Raw genomic sequence first — 18,186 nt, 5'->3', positions numbered from 1 at the left:
TGATTAACAGATTACATGGTGTTCATGAATACTTACTTTAAGAATTGCAATATTTGAGTAACGTGATGAAATACACAACTAGATTACCAGAATGCTGAATACATGATTGCTTAAGTAAGTCTTTGTTACTTTTTTAGGGTACTGTACATCGTCTCTTATCATCTCCCCTCATCATGTCTAACCCTTGTGTGCAATGCACTTACTCGCCATTTTGGGAGGCAAAATTTACTCTAAGAAATTGACTTCCAAAATGGTGGAAATGCTAAATGTTGTGTGTTGTTCAAGGAGTCAATAAGATTGGCTGTGATACGAGAAACAGTAAAGGTGTTCATATAATATTGGAGTTCCAAGTTAAGTGAATGAGAACTGAACTTGTGGAATGCATTACGTAATCACAGAGAAGAAGAAGTACAATTATAGGGTGCGTTCGTTTAGCTTCCCTGGGTCGACCCCAGTGTGTGGCGTTTTTTTTTAAGGACGAACGTGGGTTAATAATTACCCACGATCGTCCTGGAAAAAAAAATCGCCACACACCGGGGACGACCCAGGGAAGCTAAACGAACGCAGCCATTAATGTTTACATTTTAGTAAAATATTTGTACCACTTTTCAAAAAATATTTCTTTTGTACCTTTTTACACACTCTCACTCAATCAAGGTAGGATTTCAGATTAATATCAAAACTATTACTCTTTCACTGTTTACACATTTTACTTAAGATCACTTCAAAAGAAACTTAAGGCGACAGCGTTTCACTTTTTTTTTTTTTATATTATCGCCACAAAGGAAATGTAAACTATAAAATTCTTTGAAATTGATTAAGCTAATTTATTGCAATGATTTTATCAAATATTTTCCCAATGACATGATAAGCAATGTATCTGTCATTGTTGCATTGAACGCATTGGCTACTGTTGTGACGCTTTCAGCTATTGTTGAATAGTGGCTAACATACAATACTCCAGGTGTTTATGTTAAACACTTGCAACTTAACACACAATGTTATCTCAGAATTAATACTGTAAGATTTGGTTTCATCCATTAATAACTGACACTTGTCTTTTTGTGTCATATACATTTTTGTACCAGTGGTGACTTCGATGTTTGGTTTTAGCCAATAGTGTGACCTAATGTTTTGTTTTATCCTCGAATTATAACCGAGCTTGTTTTTTAGTCCACCAGATTTTGTTGATAAAGACTTTAGATAAAGGCACCCAGCCACCAGATAAGTTTACACACTATAAAACAGTCAATTCAAAGGCCACTGTTGGTTGAAAGGAAGCACCCCCTCTATGGGTGGCCAATTTCCTAGACAACTTTAGGAGTTGTGGAATGCATTGTCATTGTTTCAGTATACTCACTTGACTGCTTATTTATTTTGTTGTCTGGTCCTAGCGGGTTCTGTTTGGACAAGTGGTTCTTTGACCACTGTTGAAGTGTAGCGCTTACCAAGCAGTTCTACATCAACCTGTGTCCCTTCTGTGGCTAGGTCTAATGGTAGATAGGCATAGCAGATACTACGGCCAAGATGGTAGCTGAAGCAACCTGATGTAGTGTTACCAACAACCTGTAATTGCAATTATTAAATGGGATTTATAGTTACCATCAGCTGGCTGTACAAAGCATCTATTCAACTAAATGAAGCCACATTATGAAGTTTACCCCATCATGGGGCGTCTTATTGAATTTAAAGCTGCACTATTCAGTTCTAAATACGCATTCTACTTTGATTGACAACAAAACCCAGGATATTTAGATTACTTTATCTTTGCTGTGTGCTCTCCGACTCTCTCCGTCTCCCTCTCTATTCATCTATTTCCACTTCACTGTTTTTATTTCGCTTTGACATATGTACATTGTACATGTACCTTGTGTTGGTATTTAGCCTTCGAGAAAGACTCTGCTAGGGTCAAATCGTCGGGCCATTAACTATTTTTTACTTTCTTAACTGTATATATTTAAATGCATTTTCTACAACTGGCCATGAAGTACTCGCAAACTACTGAAAGTTACTTTCTTCAAACCAAAACCAGCAACCAAAAAGCTGTGATTGTTTCTTTAGACACAAGTTAACATGAGCTGGTATTTAGAGATACTTCTTACCTTGTCATTGATCCAGATTGTCTCATTGCCTTCAGGGTCAACATTGTCTGTGTCTGGCATCGTTAGTAGAACTAACTTCTTCTTAATACCTTCATCTTTCACTTTCTGTATAGCTGCTTTCCCAACAAAGTCTGCTTTCTAATGAGTTAAGGGAAAAACAGCACATGTAGAAGTATATTAGTTTCAAATACACATTTCATGAAATTTATTTCCTTGTTTTCCCATGGCAAAGTTCTTCAATTTTTGCTGGTTGCACTCTTATGTTCAGTTCAGTACATGTGTATATGTACATAATATTCTGTATTTTGATTAAGTTGGGGCTCATTAGATTAATGTGCTTTGAAACAACACCACCTTTGTCTCCTACCTTTAAAATTAATTAAAAACAATTGTTTCAGGAAAGTGTTGGAGCATAAACTGTTGCAATGTTTAAAGGCAGTGGACACTATTGGTAATTACATAAAACAATTATTGGCATAAACCTTTCTTGGTGACTAGTAACGGGGAGAGGTTGATAGTACAAAACATTGTGAGAAACGGCTCCCTCTGAAGTGCCATATTTTTCGAGAAAGAAATAATTTTCCATGAATTTGATTTTGAGACCTCAGATGTAAAACTTTGTGTAACAAGGGTTGTTTTTCTTTCGTTATTATCTCGCAACTTCGACGACCAATCGAGCTCAAATTTTAGACAGGTTTGTTATTTTATGCATATGTTGAGATACACCAAGTGAGTAGACTGGTCTTTGACAATTACCAATAGTGTCCACAGCCTTTAAGGAGTATAACATGACCAACTTGTTATAACCTGCTCCATGTTCAATAGAGGGCCAACTTTAATGTATTATTTTTTTTACAGGTAAAGGTCAATTTAATTCAGTCTTCTTAAACAGGCTTCTTGATGCCTTTCCACATATAAACTATTTGTGTGACCTGCCTCACCTTTTTGAGTTTGATGAATGGTCCAAGTCCAGCTTCTAGAGGACCATTGTCCATTAACATCTGTTGGAGTAAACAAAATAAATAATCCAACCGTACTTGGTTATAAATGAGATAAGATAAGATAAAAACAAAAAACTGGATTATCCCACAATGGGGAAATTCAAACTGGCCTTGGGTTGAATAAGTACAAGCAAAAAAACTACAATGTAGAACAGTAAAACAAACTAACTGGATTAAACCGGTAAAAGAATTAATGTCAATAAGAATATATTTAAAGTAGGATTTAAAAGATTCTTCATCAATATTTGCATTCATATTCACAATAGGTAGTCAAAGATAAATCCCATAGATCCAAAGTACAAATATTATTTAGATGCTAAATCATTTGTTTTGAATTACATAACACATTATGATAGAGCTCAAGCGGACAAGAGCAATACTTGTTTTTGTTTGTTTACAGTTGGGGATCATACGATGTTGATAACGGCCAAACCTTTTTTATTTTAATCTGAAGTTATTATGGTACCCAAACATTGTAGATACTTCCCACATGACTGTTGTATGAAAAGAGAAAAAAACCTCATCTTTTCCATCACTTGAGTGTATTTTAAATTCCAGTTAAAAAGAAATGATGTTGACTGAAACTCCTAAGTTCAGTTTCCTTGCATTTTGCCTTTAAAGCCATTTTACACTTTCAGATAACAGTATTGTCCAAGTCCCACACCTGTGTATCACAACTTATATATAAAATAAACCTGTGAAAATTTAGGCTCAATCGGTCATCGGAGTCGGGAGAAAATAATGGGAAAACCCACTCTTGTTTCCGCTGTGTCATGACATGTGTTTAAAATAAATCTGTAATTCTCGCTAACGAGAATTTATATTGTTTTAATGTTTTCTCAAAAAGTAAAGCATTTCATGGAACAATATTTCAAGAGAAGTCTTTCACCATTACCTTCTGTAAACCCTGTAAATTATTTGTAAATCTGTGAACTTTTTTTTTTTTTTCTGTACCGAAAGTGTATAATGGCTTTAACATTTTTTGAAACCATTTAATCCAAACTGGAGATCATTTTACCTCTTGTCCCCACATACGGAAGCCTTTCTCAATGCGCATTGTATTCAGTGCATAGGTTCCAAAGTCACTAACACCAAACGGTGTGCCAGCTTCAAGTAGTGCATCATAGAGCTTAGCAGTGTCTTCACTGCTGTGGTAGAATTCCCAGCCCAGTTCACCTTCAGGGATAAAATAATGATACTAATTATAAAGTAAATTTTTGTACATATTCAAAATACTCCTCAGGACCTTGTAAATAGTTACAAATCGAAAACATCAGTTAACCATGTTCCAATACCTAATAAATATGACCTTGGCATTTAACACTTTTACTTCAAACCAATCCCTTGACTTTTCAGTCCCAAAGAGCAACCCCCACCCAAATTGCAATTACGAAGTATTATATTTAACTGGAGTAACGCTTCAGAAACCATTTAGCTATAACCAATCACCATGACCTTAACCGTTGACCCTTTCACCCAAGATCAATGATCTCAACTTTTCTTTCTCAAAGGCAACCCCCACCCAAGCTGCAAGTCCAGGCGACAATTGTAAGTAGAGTTATGGGCCGGGAAAAAAGTGCGGACACCAAGGACAATGAACGGACACCATGGGTAGGGACAAATGATAATGGCCCACCACCAATCTGGTTGCCCCATAATAACCTGATAAGGAATTTCATACCAGTAGCCTATAGGAGATCTGATTGCATCTACAGCCCCTCACACCAAACCCAAGAACAACCTCATGTAATAACAAATGTCATACCAGTATAGGAAATTCTGATATCATCTATCAGCACCTCACCCCAAACCCCAGAACAACCTCATGTGATAATAAATGTCATACCAGTATAGGAGATTCTGATGGCATCTACAGGTACTCCTCCAATGTTGATATGTTTGACATCCATAAATGAGAATGCTTCATGACTAATGTCTGCATCTGTGATTGTTGAGAGTACATCTCTAGATAATGGACCAGCAAGACTCAAGCACGCCACATTATCAGATACGTTGTTAAGCTTAACATCGTAGTTTCCCTTCCAGGCAAAGTCCTCCATCCACCTACAAATGTCAAAAGAGCAGAGTTATTTTCTGTTTCCTAATTGAAATATTTCTGGTGACAGTAACTTTGTAGCCATTGTTGACTATGCAAAGTTTCTTCATCTTGGTATGGACTCATATATTTCTGAGAGAGTTACTAATTAGTTCATCTTAATAAGACTTTTAAACCATCTACTCTTAACCTGTATCCAATGGTTTTCAGGATACAGTGAGATGTAAATAGAATACGAACCTGAGATCATGAAGCTCCACCCCAGAACCAGTTATGACCAGGAATTTGTCCTCTTCAAGATGACTGATAGTTACTTCAGCATACACTTTACCTTTGGGTGACAGAATGTGACAGACACTGCAACGGCCAACCTGAAGGGCAACATAATAGTACTCTGTTATTAAACGAACCAACGAGGAAGGAACCTCCATGCACAAACAAATAAAGTAGTATCTGTTAGAACACTAACCAACGAGGAAGGAACCTCCATGCACTAACAAATAAAGTAGCATCTATTAGAACACTAACCAACGAGGAAGGAACCTCCATGCACTAACAAATAAAGTAGTATCTGTTAGAACACTAACCAACGAGGAAGGAACCTCCATGCACTAACAAATAAAGTAGTATCAGGTAACGTGACATGGCCAAGCAGTTTAGCGCATCAGACTCGAGCTCTTGTTGCCGAGTCATCAGGGTGTAGGTTCGAATCCCGGTCATGGCACTTGTGTCCTTGAACAAGACACTAGACTATAACTGCTTTTCAGCCATAGAGTTATATATAAAACTAGAGGGTGCACTGGCCTAAATACGCGCTTCCGGCATGCGCGCAGGCGGCCATTTTCTATGTTGACAAAACTGGCATCTCACAGCGTGTGTTTGTGCGGCCATTTTGTAAGTTGAACAAACAGCATCGCGTGAGCGTTCAATAAAAAAAAATTCAAACATGTATTTCATATTCAACGCGCGTGCAGAATGACGCGCTTGTCATCTTGCGCTCCCGTGGCGTTTGTGCACGAAGCATCACTCGTGCGCCCTCTAGTTCTTATATATAACTCTATGTTCTCAGCCCTCTGTGGTAAATTGGTACCTGTGAGGGCACAGATGGTTCTTGTGATTGATTTAGCTTAGCTCATATATACATACTGCATACTCCCCAGGGAGCTATGATGGTTAAAGGAATGAAAAAGATGGCCCAAAGACCAGGGGTGGTAATGTTAGAAGCGCAATGAAAAGTCTCTGGAATTGCACTGTAACATTTAATATTATTGTCATTCATTATCGTGCAGTAGGTAGATCAGGAGGCCATAAATGAAGCAAGGTAGTTAAATCTTAGTTACTTACAGATATGTGTTTGTTTTGTGGCTAAGAGTTACCTTAGCATTGACCTTGCTCTAAATGGTTAAATGGATGCAGCTAACAGATTTTGCCCTAATGACTTACAAGTAAACTAAACTTACTGCAGGAATCTTGTTAGCAACAAGATTATCAAGGTATTGATGTACGTCTTTTCCTGTTACTTCAAACTTGGCAAAGGGAGATATATCAATAATTCCTCCTCGGTTCATCACCATTTCATATTCCCTCCCTACTGGATTGAACCAATTGGAACGATGGAAACTTTGTCGATACCCAGCCTCATCTCCATCTAAGGCAAACCAATGAGGTTGCTCCCAACCTAATACAAGAATGAGACAGAGTAATCACTACAAAACTACATATTGGAAATGTTTAATTTAAAGACAGTGGACACTATTGGTAATTGTCAAAGACCAGTCTTCTCACTTGGTGTATCTCAACATATACATAAAATAACAAACCTGTGAAATTTTGAGCTCAATCGGTCGTCGAAGTTGCGAGATAATAATGAAAGAAAAAACACCCTTGTCACACAAAGTTGTGTGTTTTTAGATGGTTGATTTTGAGACCTCAAATTCTAAACTTGAGGTCTCGAAATCGAATTCGTGGAAAAATACTTCTTTCTCGAAAACTATGTCACTTCAGAGGGAGCCGTTTCTCACAATGTTTTATACCATCGACCTCTCCCCATTACTCGTCACCAAGAAAGGTTTTATGCTAACAATTATTTTGAGTAATTACCAATAGTGTCCACTGCCTTTAACACAAGGCAAAATTGTTATTGTTATTTTAGTGCCACTTCAGAACTGGTCAGTAGCCATATTCAGTTTGTATTTAGAAGTGAATGGCTGATCTTGTTGGTTTATTAACAGTCCAGCAGCAGCCTCAAGGCTGAATTACATACAGAATGATTCAGGTTCGCGTTCAACTTAATTTTTCCTGCCAACAAGAAGTAAAGTAAAGTAACTTAGATAAATTGATTACTGAGTAATCAATAAAGTTGATCGATTTATCAACAACATAACAAAGATAGTGGCCTCATAACAATGGATGGTTCATAAACAGCTGATATTATGGGGTAGCCTCTTATTTAAGTACGGTGTTTATTGTTTAGATAATCTTCCATCAGATATTAGGGGCCTCCTACACATTGGCTTTGTTTTAATCAGTTGACAAAACATGGGACAGTACACTGGTTTTATTATCAAGAACCAATGGTCCTATGAGAACAAACATGTTTTTAAAGTCAGTGGGTGTATTGCAAGTGTCCCATTTAGTTGCCATTGATGGATTTAAGGCAGTGGACACTAATGGTAATTACTCACAATAATTATTAGCATAAAACCTTACTTGGTAATAAGTAATGGGGAGAGGTTGATAGTATAAAAACATTGTGAGAAACGGCCCCCTCTGAAGTGACGTAGTTTTCGAGAAAGAATTATTTTTCCACGAGTTTGATTTCGAGACCTCAAGTTTAGAATTTGAGGTCTCGAAATCAAGCATCTGAAAGCACACAACTTCATGTGACAAGGGTGTTTTATATTTCATTCATATCTCGCAGCTTCAACGACCAATTGAGGTCAAATTTTCACAGGTTTGTTATTTTATGCATATGTTTAGATGCACCAAGTGGGAAAACTGGTCTTTGACAATTACCAATAGTGTCCACTGTCTTTAAAAGTATATTATAGTATATCACCATAACACACTTGATTCAGGATTCACATTTGGTACAACCAAATGTTATCCCCATCTTTTTTCTTTCTTACAGATACAATGTAGTTGTATCATTGTATTCCTTGATTACCACTTTAATAATAATATGAACACTTATAGTGCGCCGGTATCCACTACAAGTGATGCTCATGGCGCAAGGAAGAAACACAAAATTAATGAAAAGCAGCTGTCAAAAAGTGGGTTTTGAGGGCCTCTTTGAACTCATGAATAGAGGACATGTTACGGATATTAAGAGGCAGATTATTCCAAAGTAAAGGACCAGCATGAGAAAAAGACCCGTTATGTTATTGAATTCACAATGTAATTGGTTGTATACTGACTGACATCATACCTGCATGGAAACCAAACTCAGCTCCCCTTGCTTTCAGTTTATCATAGATTCCAGATACTCGTTTTGTTGGTCTACCAGCCCATCTCTCTTCTCTAGCCCAGCCTATGGCATTGTTCATACCATAGGATTCTCGTGTTTTCATACTAGTGTACTCTCTGTTAAAATCAAACAAACCAACAAAATTGAAGGATGGCAAAATCTTCATGTACAAAAGTTCCCTACTTTGTCCCAAGATGTTTAAGTTCTTCCTACATGTTGAAAGTCTTTCAAAATGTATGAATTGTATGAAATGTATGATCAAAAGATTAAAAACATAATATTCGTCATTAACATTGAGTAAAATAAGTTATTTAAATAACTTACTTAGTAATCCAGTTGCCATAGCGATTGGCGTCTAATTCAGTCAGATCATAGGGTGGTTCTCCTTCAATTATCCAATCACTGAGATATTTCCCCATACCTCCAGAGTGGATGATTCCATACCTAAGAGCAGGAAAAAGCGCATATTAGTCAAAGATGATCAAGTCAGGGAAGCAGACTTCAGTTTGTCTTTCTAAATATTAACCATGCATGTGTTCCACTTTAAAAAAGAAGTACAACTTGGCTGTGACGATACAATGATAACTGCTATTATAATGTCATACACATTTTCTATTGGCTGTTTAGATGTAAATTTCCTATTGATAATATCTTACCCAGTACCACAAGCAAGCCAGAAGTTTCTAAGTCCTTGGAAAGGTCCAACCATACCCAGTACATCAGGGCTGTAGGTGATAGGTCCACATACAACGCTCTGAATATCAGCTTTCTGTAGGACAGGTACTCGTTTCATAGCGCCCTCAACGTGCTCCATGATGCGATCTATGTCACTCTCAAATAACTCCTTGCCAAAACCTAGTTATAGTAAACAAACCAGAAGGTTCACAGCTCTGTGTTACATTATCATACACTCTGTGGACATTACTTTGCTCTGTGCACTCAAGAAAACAGATTCTTCAACATGGTAAAATCAATGTGTGGACTTGTGCAAGTCCACATACATGTAGTGTTTCAAGTCCCTACATTGTGTATACCTCTTTTGTTCTCAGGTCTCTTTTGTTTTCTCATGCCATAGTTACACACACAAAACAATGTGTAAACACTTACAATCTCCTATTCAACTTGTTGGGGCAACAGTACCCATTGGTTTTGTATATTCTTTCCAACTGGGTACCTTCGCACAACCAGTGACCTTCACCAAATCCATGGACCCTCCCTTTTTTTAAATGAAAGTACATCATCCTGAAGGGCAATCATCAAGCATGACACAGCAACTACCAAGACTCTGGGTATTTAGCATTGGATGTTGGGTTTGGGTGTCTTGTACATACTCAGTTAACATAAATGGTTTTGTATTTTATAATGTGGCTTTTCATGGAAACTTAATAGGAGACAAGAAGCGTTTTACCTCCAGTAAGGCTTTTTAAAGCCATTTTACACTTTCGGTAAACAGTATTGTCCAAGTACCACACTTCGTGTATCACAACTTATATATAAAATAACAAACCTGTGAAAATTTAGGCTCAATCGGTCATCGGAGTCGGGAGAAAATAACGGGAAAACCCACTCCTGTTTTCGCGCGTTTCGCCATGTCATGACATGTGTGTATAATAAATCTGCAATTCTCGCTATCGAGAATTGATATTGTTTTATCAAAAAGTAAACAATTTCATGGAACAATATTTCAAGAGAAGACTTTCACCATTACCTTCTGTAAACCCTGTAAATTATTTTTTAAATCTGTGAACTTTTTTTTTTTTCTGTACCGAAAGTGTATAATGGCTTTAAAAGATGTTTTGGTCTTGAGGTCAAGCCTGATATTAAGACAAATTATAAATGAATATCATGTCACCTTGTGGTACTCCATCACGAACCCAATTATCTTGTTGCTTCATCATATGAGACTTCTCATAAGGACCGAAGAGTAGACCAGATCGCTCTTGTCTTAAGTAGTAAGAATTCTCAAGATCACGGATAACTGGTGGTTCACGTTCCAATGCTTCAACCTCAGGTATAGATGATGTAATCACATACTGATGTTGGATAGCTACCATAGGCAACTCTAAGCCAACCATACGTCCAACATCAGTAGCCCAGAAACCTGAAGTAAATCAAATTATTGTTTCAGTTTGTGCGGTTGGAGAATTCATTAAAAAGTTCAGTTTCAAATATTCCACTTCAACTGCTTGATTTTCAAAGAATCAATAGTTTAAACTGTTGGTTTGTACTGATTCAATACCATTTCAGAATGGTAAAATTGTTTCACAAGCATTTCAGTTGAGGTCTTGGTCGTTTTCAAACCACGAGTATATTTATTACCAAAGGTATAAATAAGACAATGGTTTAAACAAGCTAGATAAAACCTGTTGTAAACTGTTTACCAACCAAAAGGATGTATGGTATAGATGCAAAAACAAATAAACATAACTAATTTAAAAACGCAATACACTAGGGTGGTTCCCAACCTTCTTATAACTAGATATACAGTACCTGCAGCATTGACAACCACTTTAGCATGTATGGTACCATGCTCAGTCTCGACGTCCCATCCTCCGTCTTCACGAGGTTTTAGGCTTTGGGTACTCGCTGGCATATACAGATCAGCACCATACTTGCGAGCTCCGATTGCATATGCTTGGGTCAGAGAGTAAGGATCAATATGACCATCATCTGGATTGAGTATACCACCAAGTATCTAAGCAAAATAAACAAAGTGTCTTATAAATACCACCAAGTATCTAAGCTAAATAAACACAGTGTCTTATAAATACAACCAAGAATCTAAGCAGAATAAACAAAGTGTCTTATAAATACCACAAAGTATCTGCAAAGACTCAGAATCGTGAAAACTCTTTATGCAATTTTCGTTGACACTATTTTTTTTTTTTAAATAGGATTCTAACTGCCTCTAATGGTCTAGTTGGTATGACACTGCTCTAGATTTGCAAAGGTCATGGGTTCGAATCCCACCTGAGTAATATGCCTGTGATTTTTTTTCACACAAATCGGGAAAGTACTGACCAACAGTGCTAACACACATCGGTTATGGGTAAACCCAAAATGAATATAACATTTTTACTTTGCACTTTTAACTCTTTATCCAATTTTGTTTGACATTACACTTTTACTTTGAACTTTTTGTCACTTATGACTTTATGTTTTCAAATAGTAACTTTACCACGAGTAGCCATTATTTATAGTGTTACACATTCACTTACACCATCCATATTAAGTAGTGGATGTATTTCAGCCACTTTCTCCGGGCTAATCAATTCTTGAACTGCTTGGTTCCAGCCAGCACGTGACATTTGATACTTAGCTTCGTCCATTCGGTCTGGTGTTGTGAGTAGACGTAAACTACCTGGCTTATGAAATCCAACTTGCTGTATAATATAGAAGTCAAGATTTTAAAATATGCTATCAGTAACAATAGATGAAATTACTAACAAGGTCTAGTACAATTCGTTACGGAGACCGTGCTTTCGCTAAAGCTGCTCCTGCCATATGGAATAAGCTCCCTGTCTCTCTTCGCCAAACAACATCTCTCAACAACTTTAAGAGGGAACTTAAAACACACTTGTTCACTTAGACTTTCATTGGGTTTCATTATGTTTTGTTTATTGTTCATTTTCTATTGTATAATGTTTTCATTTTGTGTAGGCGCCTCGATCGGTTTTCTGGAAAAACACGCATTATAAATTTATATTATTATTATTTTTATTATTATTATTATTATTATTATTATTATTATTATTATTATTATTATTATTATTATTATTATTATTATTATTATTATGTTTGCTGTTGCGCTAGTCCAAAATGGTATAGAGAAAACACAATCTACCATCCACACAGTAACTCAAGTAAAGTATCTGGTTTTATGAGCTACCTGCAGATGTTATATTAAACTCAGAAAGTTCCATAGTATGTCATCCCAGAAGGTTTGGTGCTAGTCCAAACCATAATCTGGGATGTTTTTACAGGGAACTGCACTGTCTTAGAAATTATAGCCCTTAAAGGCAGTGGACACTTACACTATTGGTAATTACTCAAAATAATTATTGGCATAAAACCTTTCTTGGTGACGAGTAATGGGGAGAGGTTGATGGTATAAAACGATGTGAGAAACGGCTCCATCTGAAGTGCCATAGTTTTCGAGAAAGAAGTAATTTTCCACGAACTTGATTTTTTAAAGACCTCAAGTTTAGAACTTGAGGTCTCAAAATCAACCATCTAAACGCACACAACTTCGTGTGACAAGGGTTATTTTTCTTTCATTATTATCTCGCAACTTCGATGACCGATTGAGCTCAAATTTTCACAGGTTTGTTATTTTATGCATATGTTGAGATACACCAAGTGAGAAGACTATTCGTTGACAATTACCAATAGTGTCCACTGCCTTTAAGTATCTGGTTTTATGAGCTACATGCAGATGTTATCTTTAACTCAGAAAGTTCCAAAGTATGTCATCCCAGAAGGTTTGGTGCTAGTCCAAACCATAATCTGTGATGTTTTTACAGGGAACTGCACTGTCTTAGAAATTATAGCTCTTAAAATGAACAGGATTGATAGTATTCGTTCCATTCATGTGTGACACCCATAAAGCTATATAGCTCTATGGTCACACCATTTCTCATTCAATTTTTTTTTATTTTATTTGTATTTTTTATGCAAGTCGCCTGACACACAAGGCCTGAAGGCCACTTCAAGGTGTGGGCTACAATTATATTTTCCGTTGCCACCTACTCCTAGGGCTGAAACAGGGTTACCCCTTTCACAGTCCATACAAATGTAGACCGGGATCCGAACCCACACTCTGCTGATCAAACACCAGTGCTTGAATCCGGTGTTCATAACCGCTCGGCCATGACACTGCCAAAGAGTTTAGACTAGAACTACTCAAGGACCATGGATGAAGTATTTACCTGACCAGTTTCCTCTTCTAGTTGATCAAAGAGTTTACAGCTGTAGTAATGAATTTTCTTTAGATTGATTCCAGGATGAAAGTATGTTGTTAGTCCAGCCTATAGGTAGAAATAAGCAGCAAAGAAAACATGTCAAATCTATCCAGTATATCATTTATGTTGTATTAATGAACAATATAAATTAGAAATCCTCTAATCTAAAGAAATGTTTGGCGCTAGATCTCTCTTGTAATTTCTCTCATTAGTGGTTTCCTGTTCAGAGATTAATGTTCTGTGGGTGCGAGTAGAAGTTGACTACAATCCTAACTACATGTACGTACACAAGTTGATTTCAATTGGAGTGTGAATTTAGGAATATTATGAGGATTTGGGAAAACACAATTAAAAAAAATCTCCTCTAAATACACAATTAAATTGATTTATAAACTTGTTTTCTGACACCAGCTTTGGTGCTAAAATTTGAGGGTTGCATCTTATCCTTTCATCAAGATTACACAAAAATTAGAAAGTTACAGGTGTGTACAATGCTAGATATTGACAGTGTTTATATTTAGGTTTTTTACAATATCTAAAAATGACAATTAAGGGGCTTTTATTGTGTGACTTACAGCATGCCATGTGCTTCCCGCAGTGAGCTCTGACTTCTCTAGAAGTACAACATCTTTCATTCCTGCCTTGGCAAGATGATAAGCAATGCTGGTTCCTACGCATCCTCCACCAATAATAAGAACTTCAGCCGTCTCCTTTAGCCTCTTATTCAACTTTCCTGCTGTAGCATCCTGGCCACCACTACAAAATAATCAAAGAGTTTTTAGTGCTTCAATGATTTTAATATCACCATTATTAGACATATTTTTATATTATTGGTGTATGTTCACCACTGTGATGAGAATTAGTTGGTTCCTTTCTCCATAGAACTCTGAATGCACAAATGTATCTAGGGATGTCACTCATGATAATCTTGGAAAATTATTACATTAATTTCCATCAGCTAGAGGGCTTTTTCTCTGACAAGAGCTTTGGATTTTATTGTACATGGCAACAGGGTGTTCACAATAAATGCTTTTGCACAGTATTGTTTATGTTACCTTGAACGGGTAATGTATCCAGTAGAGAATGGTGCAACATGACGGAGTTTAGAACAACCAGATTGGTATACTGGATGGGATCTTAACAGGTACTGTGCGCATCGTCCGTACAGTATACTACTCATTGTGCACCTCTCTGTCTGTAGCTTATCACTTGGCTACAGTGCTTAATGATGTCAATGGTGTACTGCAATATCTGCATGAATAGAAAAATATTGTACAAAAGGTTATGGAATAGGAAGCATTTTTAAACGTTAGAAAGACGACAACTGATTTTTTATAATGATTGCCTACTGTCTTCCAAGAAAATGTAACAAACTGTGACTAAAACACCCTCATCAATCTAAAACAGTTTTTTTTACCCTCCTTTTTTTTTTTTTTTTTTTTTTTTACAAATAAACATATAAAAAAAGTCCAAGGACAACCTGTAGTGTTTTTTTTTTGTTTTAGTCATGAAGAGAAAAAAATATTCTGATTCTTGTTTGCAGAACATTAATATTATTAAAATCAGCTTAAACAAAAAGAGTTCATGCAATAGGGAAGACTTCAACTATCACATAGTGGCTAGCTGAAGGATCGTGTTTTGTATCTATAATATTTATGAAGCCAATTTGAATAAGTTAGTAACTATTTCTACCTCCACCATGGGCCAATAGAGCAAGTCCTTACTCTGTCCATCTGGATAATTCACAATAAAAGTATAGTCACATGGTCACACTTAAAGGATTAGGGTACTTTTTCAAAATGTCCATAGATTTACATTAAACTTACAGGGTTTGAAGATAATGATAGTGGAAAGCTTCCCTTCAAATATTACTTACTGATGAGGTGCTGTAGTTTTTGAGAAATGAGTAAAACAATGTCATAAAAATACGTTTGTAATTGATTAAAATAATTTTCGTCTCATGAGACGAAAATTATTTTCATGACATTGTTTTACTCATTTCCCAAAAACTACAGCACCTCAGCACGTAATATTTTCAGGGAAGCTTTCTTCTATCATTATCTTCAAACTGTGTAAGTTTAGTGTTAATCTGTGGACATTGTGTTTTTGGTCCTACTCGTGCAAGTTCACCCATGGTACCAGAGTCAGACCACATCCCACATCACCTATGACTACTGTATTACAGGGAAAATATTCCGTATGGCGCCACCACTTTTTCATTCGATATGAAATAATATAGTATCTTATTTACCTCAATGAGATATCACTTTTTGTAAAAATGAGTGAAAAAGTGGTGGCGCCATACGGAAAGTTATCCTATTACAGCTGCAGGGTATTGATAAATAATTGTTATTGTTAATGTGGGCCCATATAAATAAATAGCACAACCATGGACGAAGTAACCATTCAATCAAGTACAGTTAGAGCCTAACTAATGTAGACTGGAGGTAGCAGCAGGTATTGTTAGCTATTGGGTTTCGATCCCCACTACTCTATAGTTATAGTAAGTAGCACCCTTAATTGGGTAGTAGCATGGAGGAATAAATGTACCAGAATAGGGTGTGTAGCCCATGAGCCTGTGTGTTCATAGATAGAGCAAGGACCAGTGTTGTAGTGCTGACGCCCTCGATCAAGGCCATCCGCTACCTAGCGTTTGTACACATCAGTGTCATTCAGCCGCTGCTAAACTCGCCTCTAAAAAAGCAACGTTTTGTTCATGTTCGTATTAAAAGTTATACTACCCAAATGGTCGCAGACTGAAGTTTCTTAGTCTTACTTACGCCAGACGTAGCCGTCGTACGGAAGGTCCAGCGGATTTAGATGCAGTTGTTGTTTTTTGTCCGCTGTGTTTTGTGTGTGGCAGGCCTAAAATTAATTTAATGTCAAACGAGGGCGCTATTCATTCGGACGCGGCAATGTTGTTTGGGATGGGGGCTCGAGGGGGGCGTTACCCGGTTTACCGCTGCGTGTTGTCAAAACAATTTACAGTTTCTTATTATTTTCGGCAATCGATAGCAGCAGGTGCATATTTCCTTTTTCAACGAAAGAAAGAAAGAAAGAAAGAAAGAAAGAAAGAAAGAAACAAAGAAACAAAGAAAGAAAGACACAAACAAACAAACAAACAAACAAACAAACAAACAAACAAACAAACAAACAAACAAACAAACAAACAAACAAACAAACAAACAAACAAACAAACAAACAAACAGACAAACAAACAAACAAACAAAACGTGTAGTTTACAATGAAGGAGCCGTTCGCAAGTAAGCTTCATGTATGCCAAGAAGAAGAAACTATGACTTGTTTTACTACCTCCATGTTTTACCCTACAATGCAATTAGGTTCGGCTCATGGCAAGATCGACGTAACACAGTTGATCTTTTGGTTTCCAGCACTCCCAGTCGCTGTTTCATCAGGTCGAACTTTTCGTGCAATTATAATTCACTTCGGTTCGGCCGTGACCCGCCTCGAGCGCTCGTCTGAACCTGGTGTGGTACGGGCCAGAACTAACCGGTCGAAAAAGGAGATAACTATGAGCTACCTGCGATTACAATAACAACGATAGGTATCCTGCCCTGTCCAATAATAACGAGAAGAAGAACCCTACCCCCCCCCCCTTTTCGGGTAAAACAAGAAAACAAGAAGAAGACAAAAACCCCAAAACACAACATTGTTCTTTATAGGGAGTCTAAACCGTCAGGTTCTGACAACACAAGAGAGTGGAATAATTTGAGGATACCGTTTGGTTAAGTTAAACTCTTTTTTTTTCAAACGGTATCCCAAACTTATTCCATTCTCTGTTTTCAGACCCTCAAATCTTTAATCATAGTGTTTCGTGTGACTCGGGCCTGGATTGCAAATGACAATCATTTTATTGAAAATAATATAATGAAAACGTTTCCTGACAGTAGTAATGCAGCTCAATATCAACCGTTGTGTGATGTTTGAGGCTCCCGTTTTTGTCAATGGCATAATTTGCATGCTGGGCCTCGTCAACACCAACTCGTTTTCATTGCGTGTAGATGATAATAATACCAACCATAGTTTAAGATTGGTGCTGAAAGGCAGCAAGAAAGCCATAATCTATAATAGTCATTGTATACTTTCAAAACCATGAGATATTATTGCCGTTTTAGACATAATGCTTGATGGTTTTAAACTGTGCTTCGCATGTACTTCACACTGGTGGTGTTGGTGTTGTTCACAGCCTTGTACTTTTGTGCGTGTATATGCATGGTATGGCCCATACTGAGGCGGTACACAGCCTACATCTGACTACTACAAATGAAACTTTCTTATAAAAAGAACAATTAATGAAGATTTACGTTTCGTGATGAACTAAAGAAAAGTTACCTTGTTTCAATTTGAGTTCTTCTGCTGGAAATTTGAAATGTTGTTTAATTTGCATGCACTACAGCTCAACTATTGGACTTTTGAACTCATTTGAAAATGGAATAAATCTAGGATTATAAAAACCAGTTTGTTCTGGTGGAAACTAGTTTGATCAACACCGAAGTACAAACATAACACCCAACAGATTCGATTCGATTACTTCGAATGACAATGTTTCGATTGGATGACAACCACGACATCACCATAC

At 36.9% G+C, this 18,186-nt stretch overlaps 1 protein-coding gene across 5 annotated transcripts; it reads right to left on the bottom strand.

Annotated features, from left to right (window-relative positions):
* Window positions 1–69: 69 nt before the first annotated feature.
* Window positions 70–18,062, bottom strand: LOC139942119 (dimethylglycine dehydrogenase, mitochondrial-like). 5 transcript variants are annotated; one of them, XM_071938832.1, is made up of 17 exons: window positions 17,940–18,062; window positions 14,642–14,837; window positions 14,162–14,342; window positions 13,554–13,652; window positions 11,844–12,008; window positions 11,116–11,320; window positions 10,478–10,726; window positions 9,282–9,480; window positions 8,950–9,069; window positions 8,587–8,741; window positions 6,620–6,837; window positions 5,400–5,530; window positions 4,950–5,167; window positions 4,122–4,279; window positions 3,044–3,103; window positions 2,103–2,240; window positions 70–1,566 (listed from the first exon to the last, which is right to left on the bottom strand). In XM_071938832.1, the coding sequence occupies exons 2-17, from the start codon at window positions 14,764–14,766 to the stop codon at window positions 1,369–1,371; spliced, it is 2,619 nt and encodes an 872-aa protein (XP_071794933.1). In that variant the 5' UTR covers window positions 14,767–14,837; window positions 17,940–18,062; the 3' UTR covers window positions 70–1,368. The 5 variants fall into 5 exon arrangements, with proteins under 5 accessions (XP_071794933.1, XP_071794932.1, XP_071794936.1 ...); XM_071938831.1 differs by lacking the exon at window positions 17,940–18,062 and adding an exon at window positions 16,367–16,461; XM_071938835.1 differs by lacking the exon at window positions 17,940–18,062 and adding an exon at window positions 16,363–16,380.
* Window positions 18,063–18,186: the final 124 nt, after the last annotated feature.

This window comes from Asterias amurensis, chromosome 9 (genome assembly GCF_032118995.1).
Source record: "Asterias amurensis chromosome 9, ASM3211899v1".
NCBI lineage: Eukaryota > Metazoa > Echinodermata > Asteroidea > Forcipulatida > Asteriidae > Asterias > Asterias amurensis.
The sequence above is the reverse complement of the archived record's forward strand: the minus strand, read 5'-3'. Positions and strand labels throughout refer to the sequence as shown.

What these genes read in the sequence shown, in the direction of transcription:
- LOC139942119 (XM_071938832.1), bottom strand. Translation starts at nt 14,766, where the DNA reads ATGAGTAGTATACTGTACGGACGATGCGCACAGTACCTGTTAAGATCC. An exon ending in AGTGGTTGTCAATGCTGCAG is followed by an intron (nt 10,727 to 11,115) that starts GTACTGTATATC and finishes GATTTACTTCAG; the next exon opens with GTTTCTGGGCTACTGATGTT. An exon ending in TTGCTAACAAGATTCCTGCA is followed by an intron (nt 5,531 to 6,619) that starts GTAAGTTTAGTT and finishes GTTGCCCTTCAG; the next exon opens with GTTGGCCGTTGCAGTGTCTG.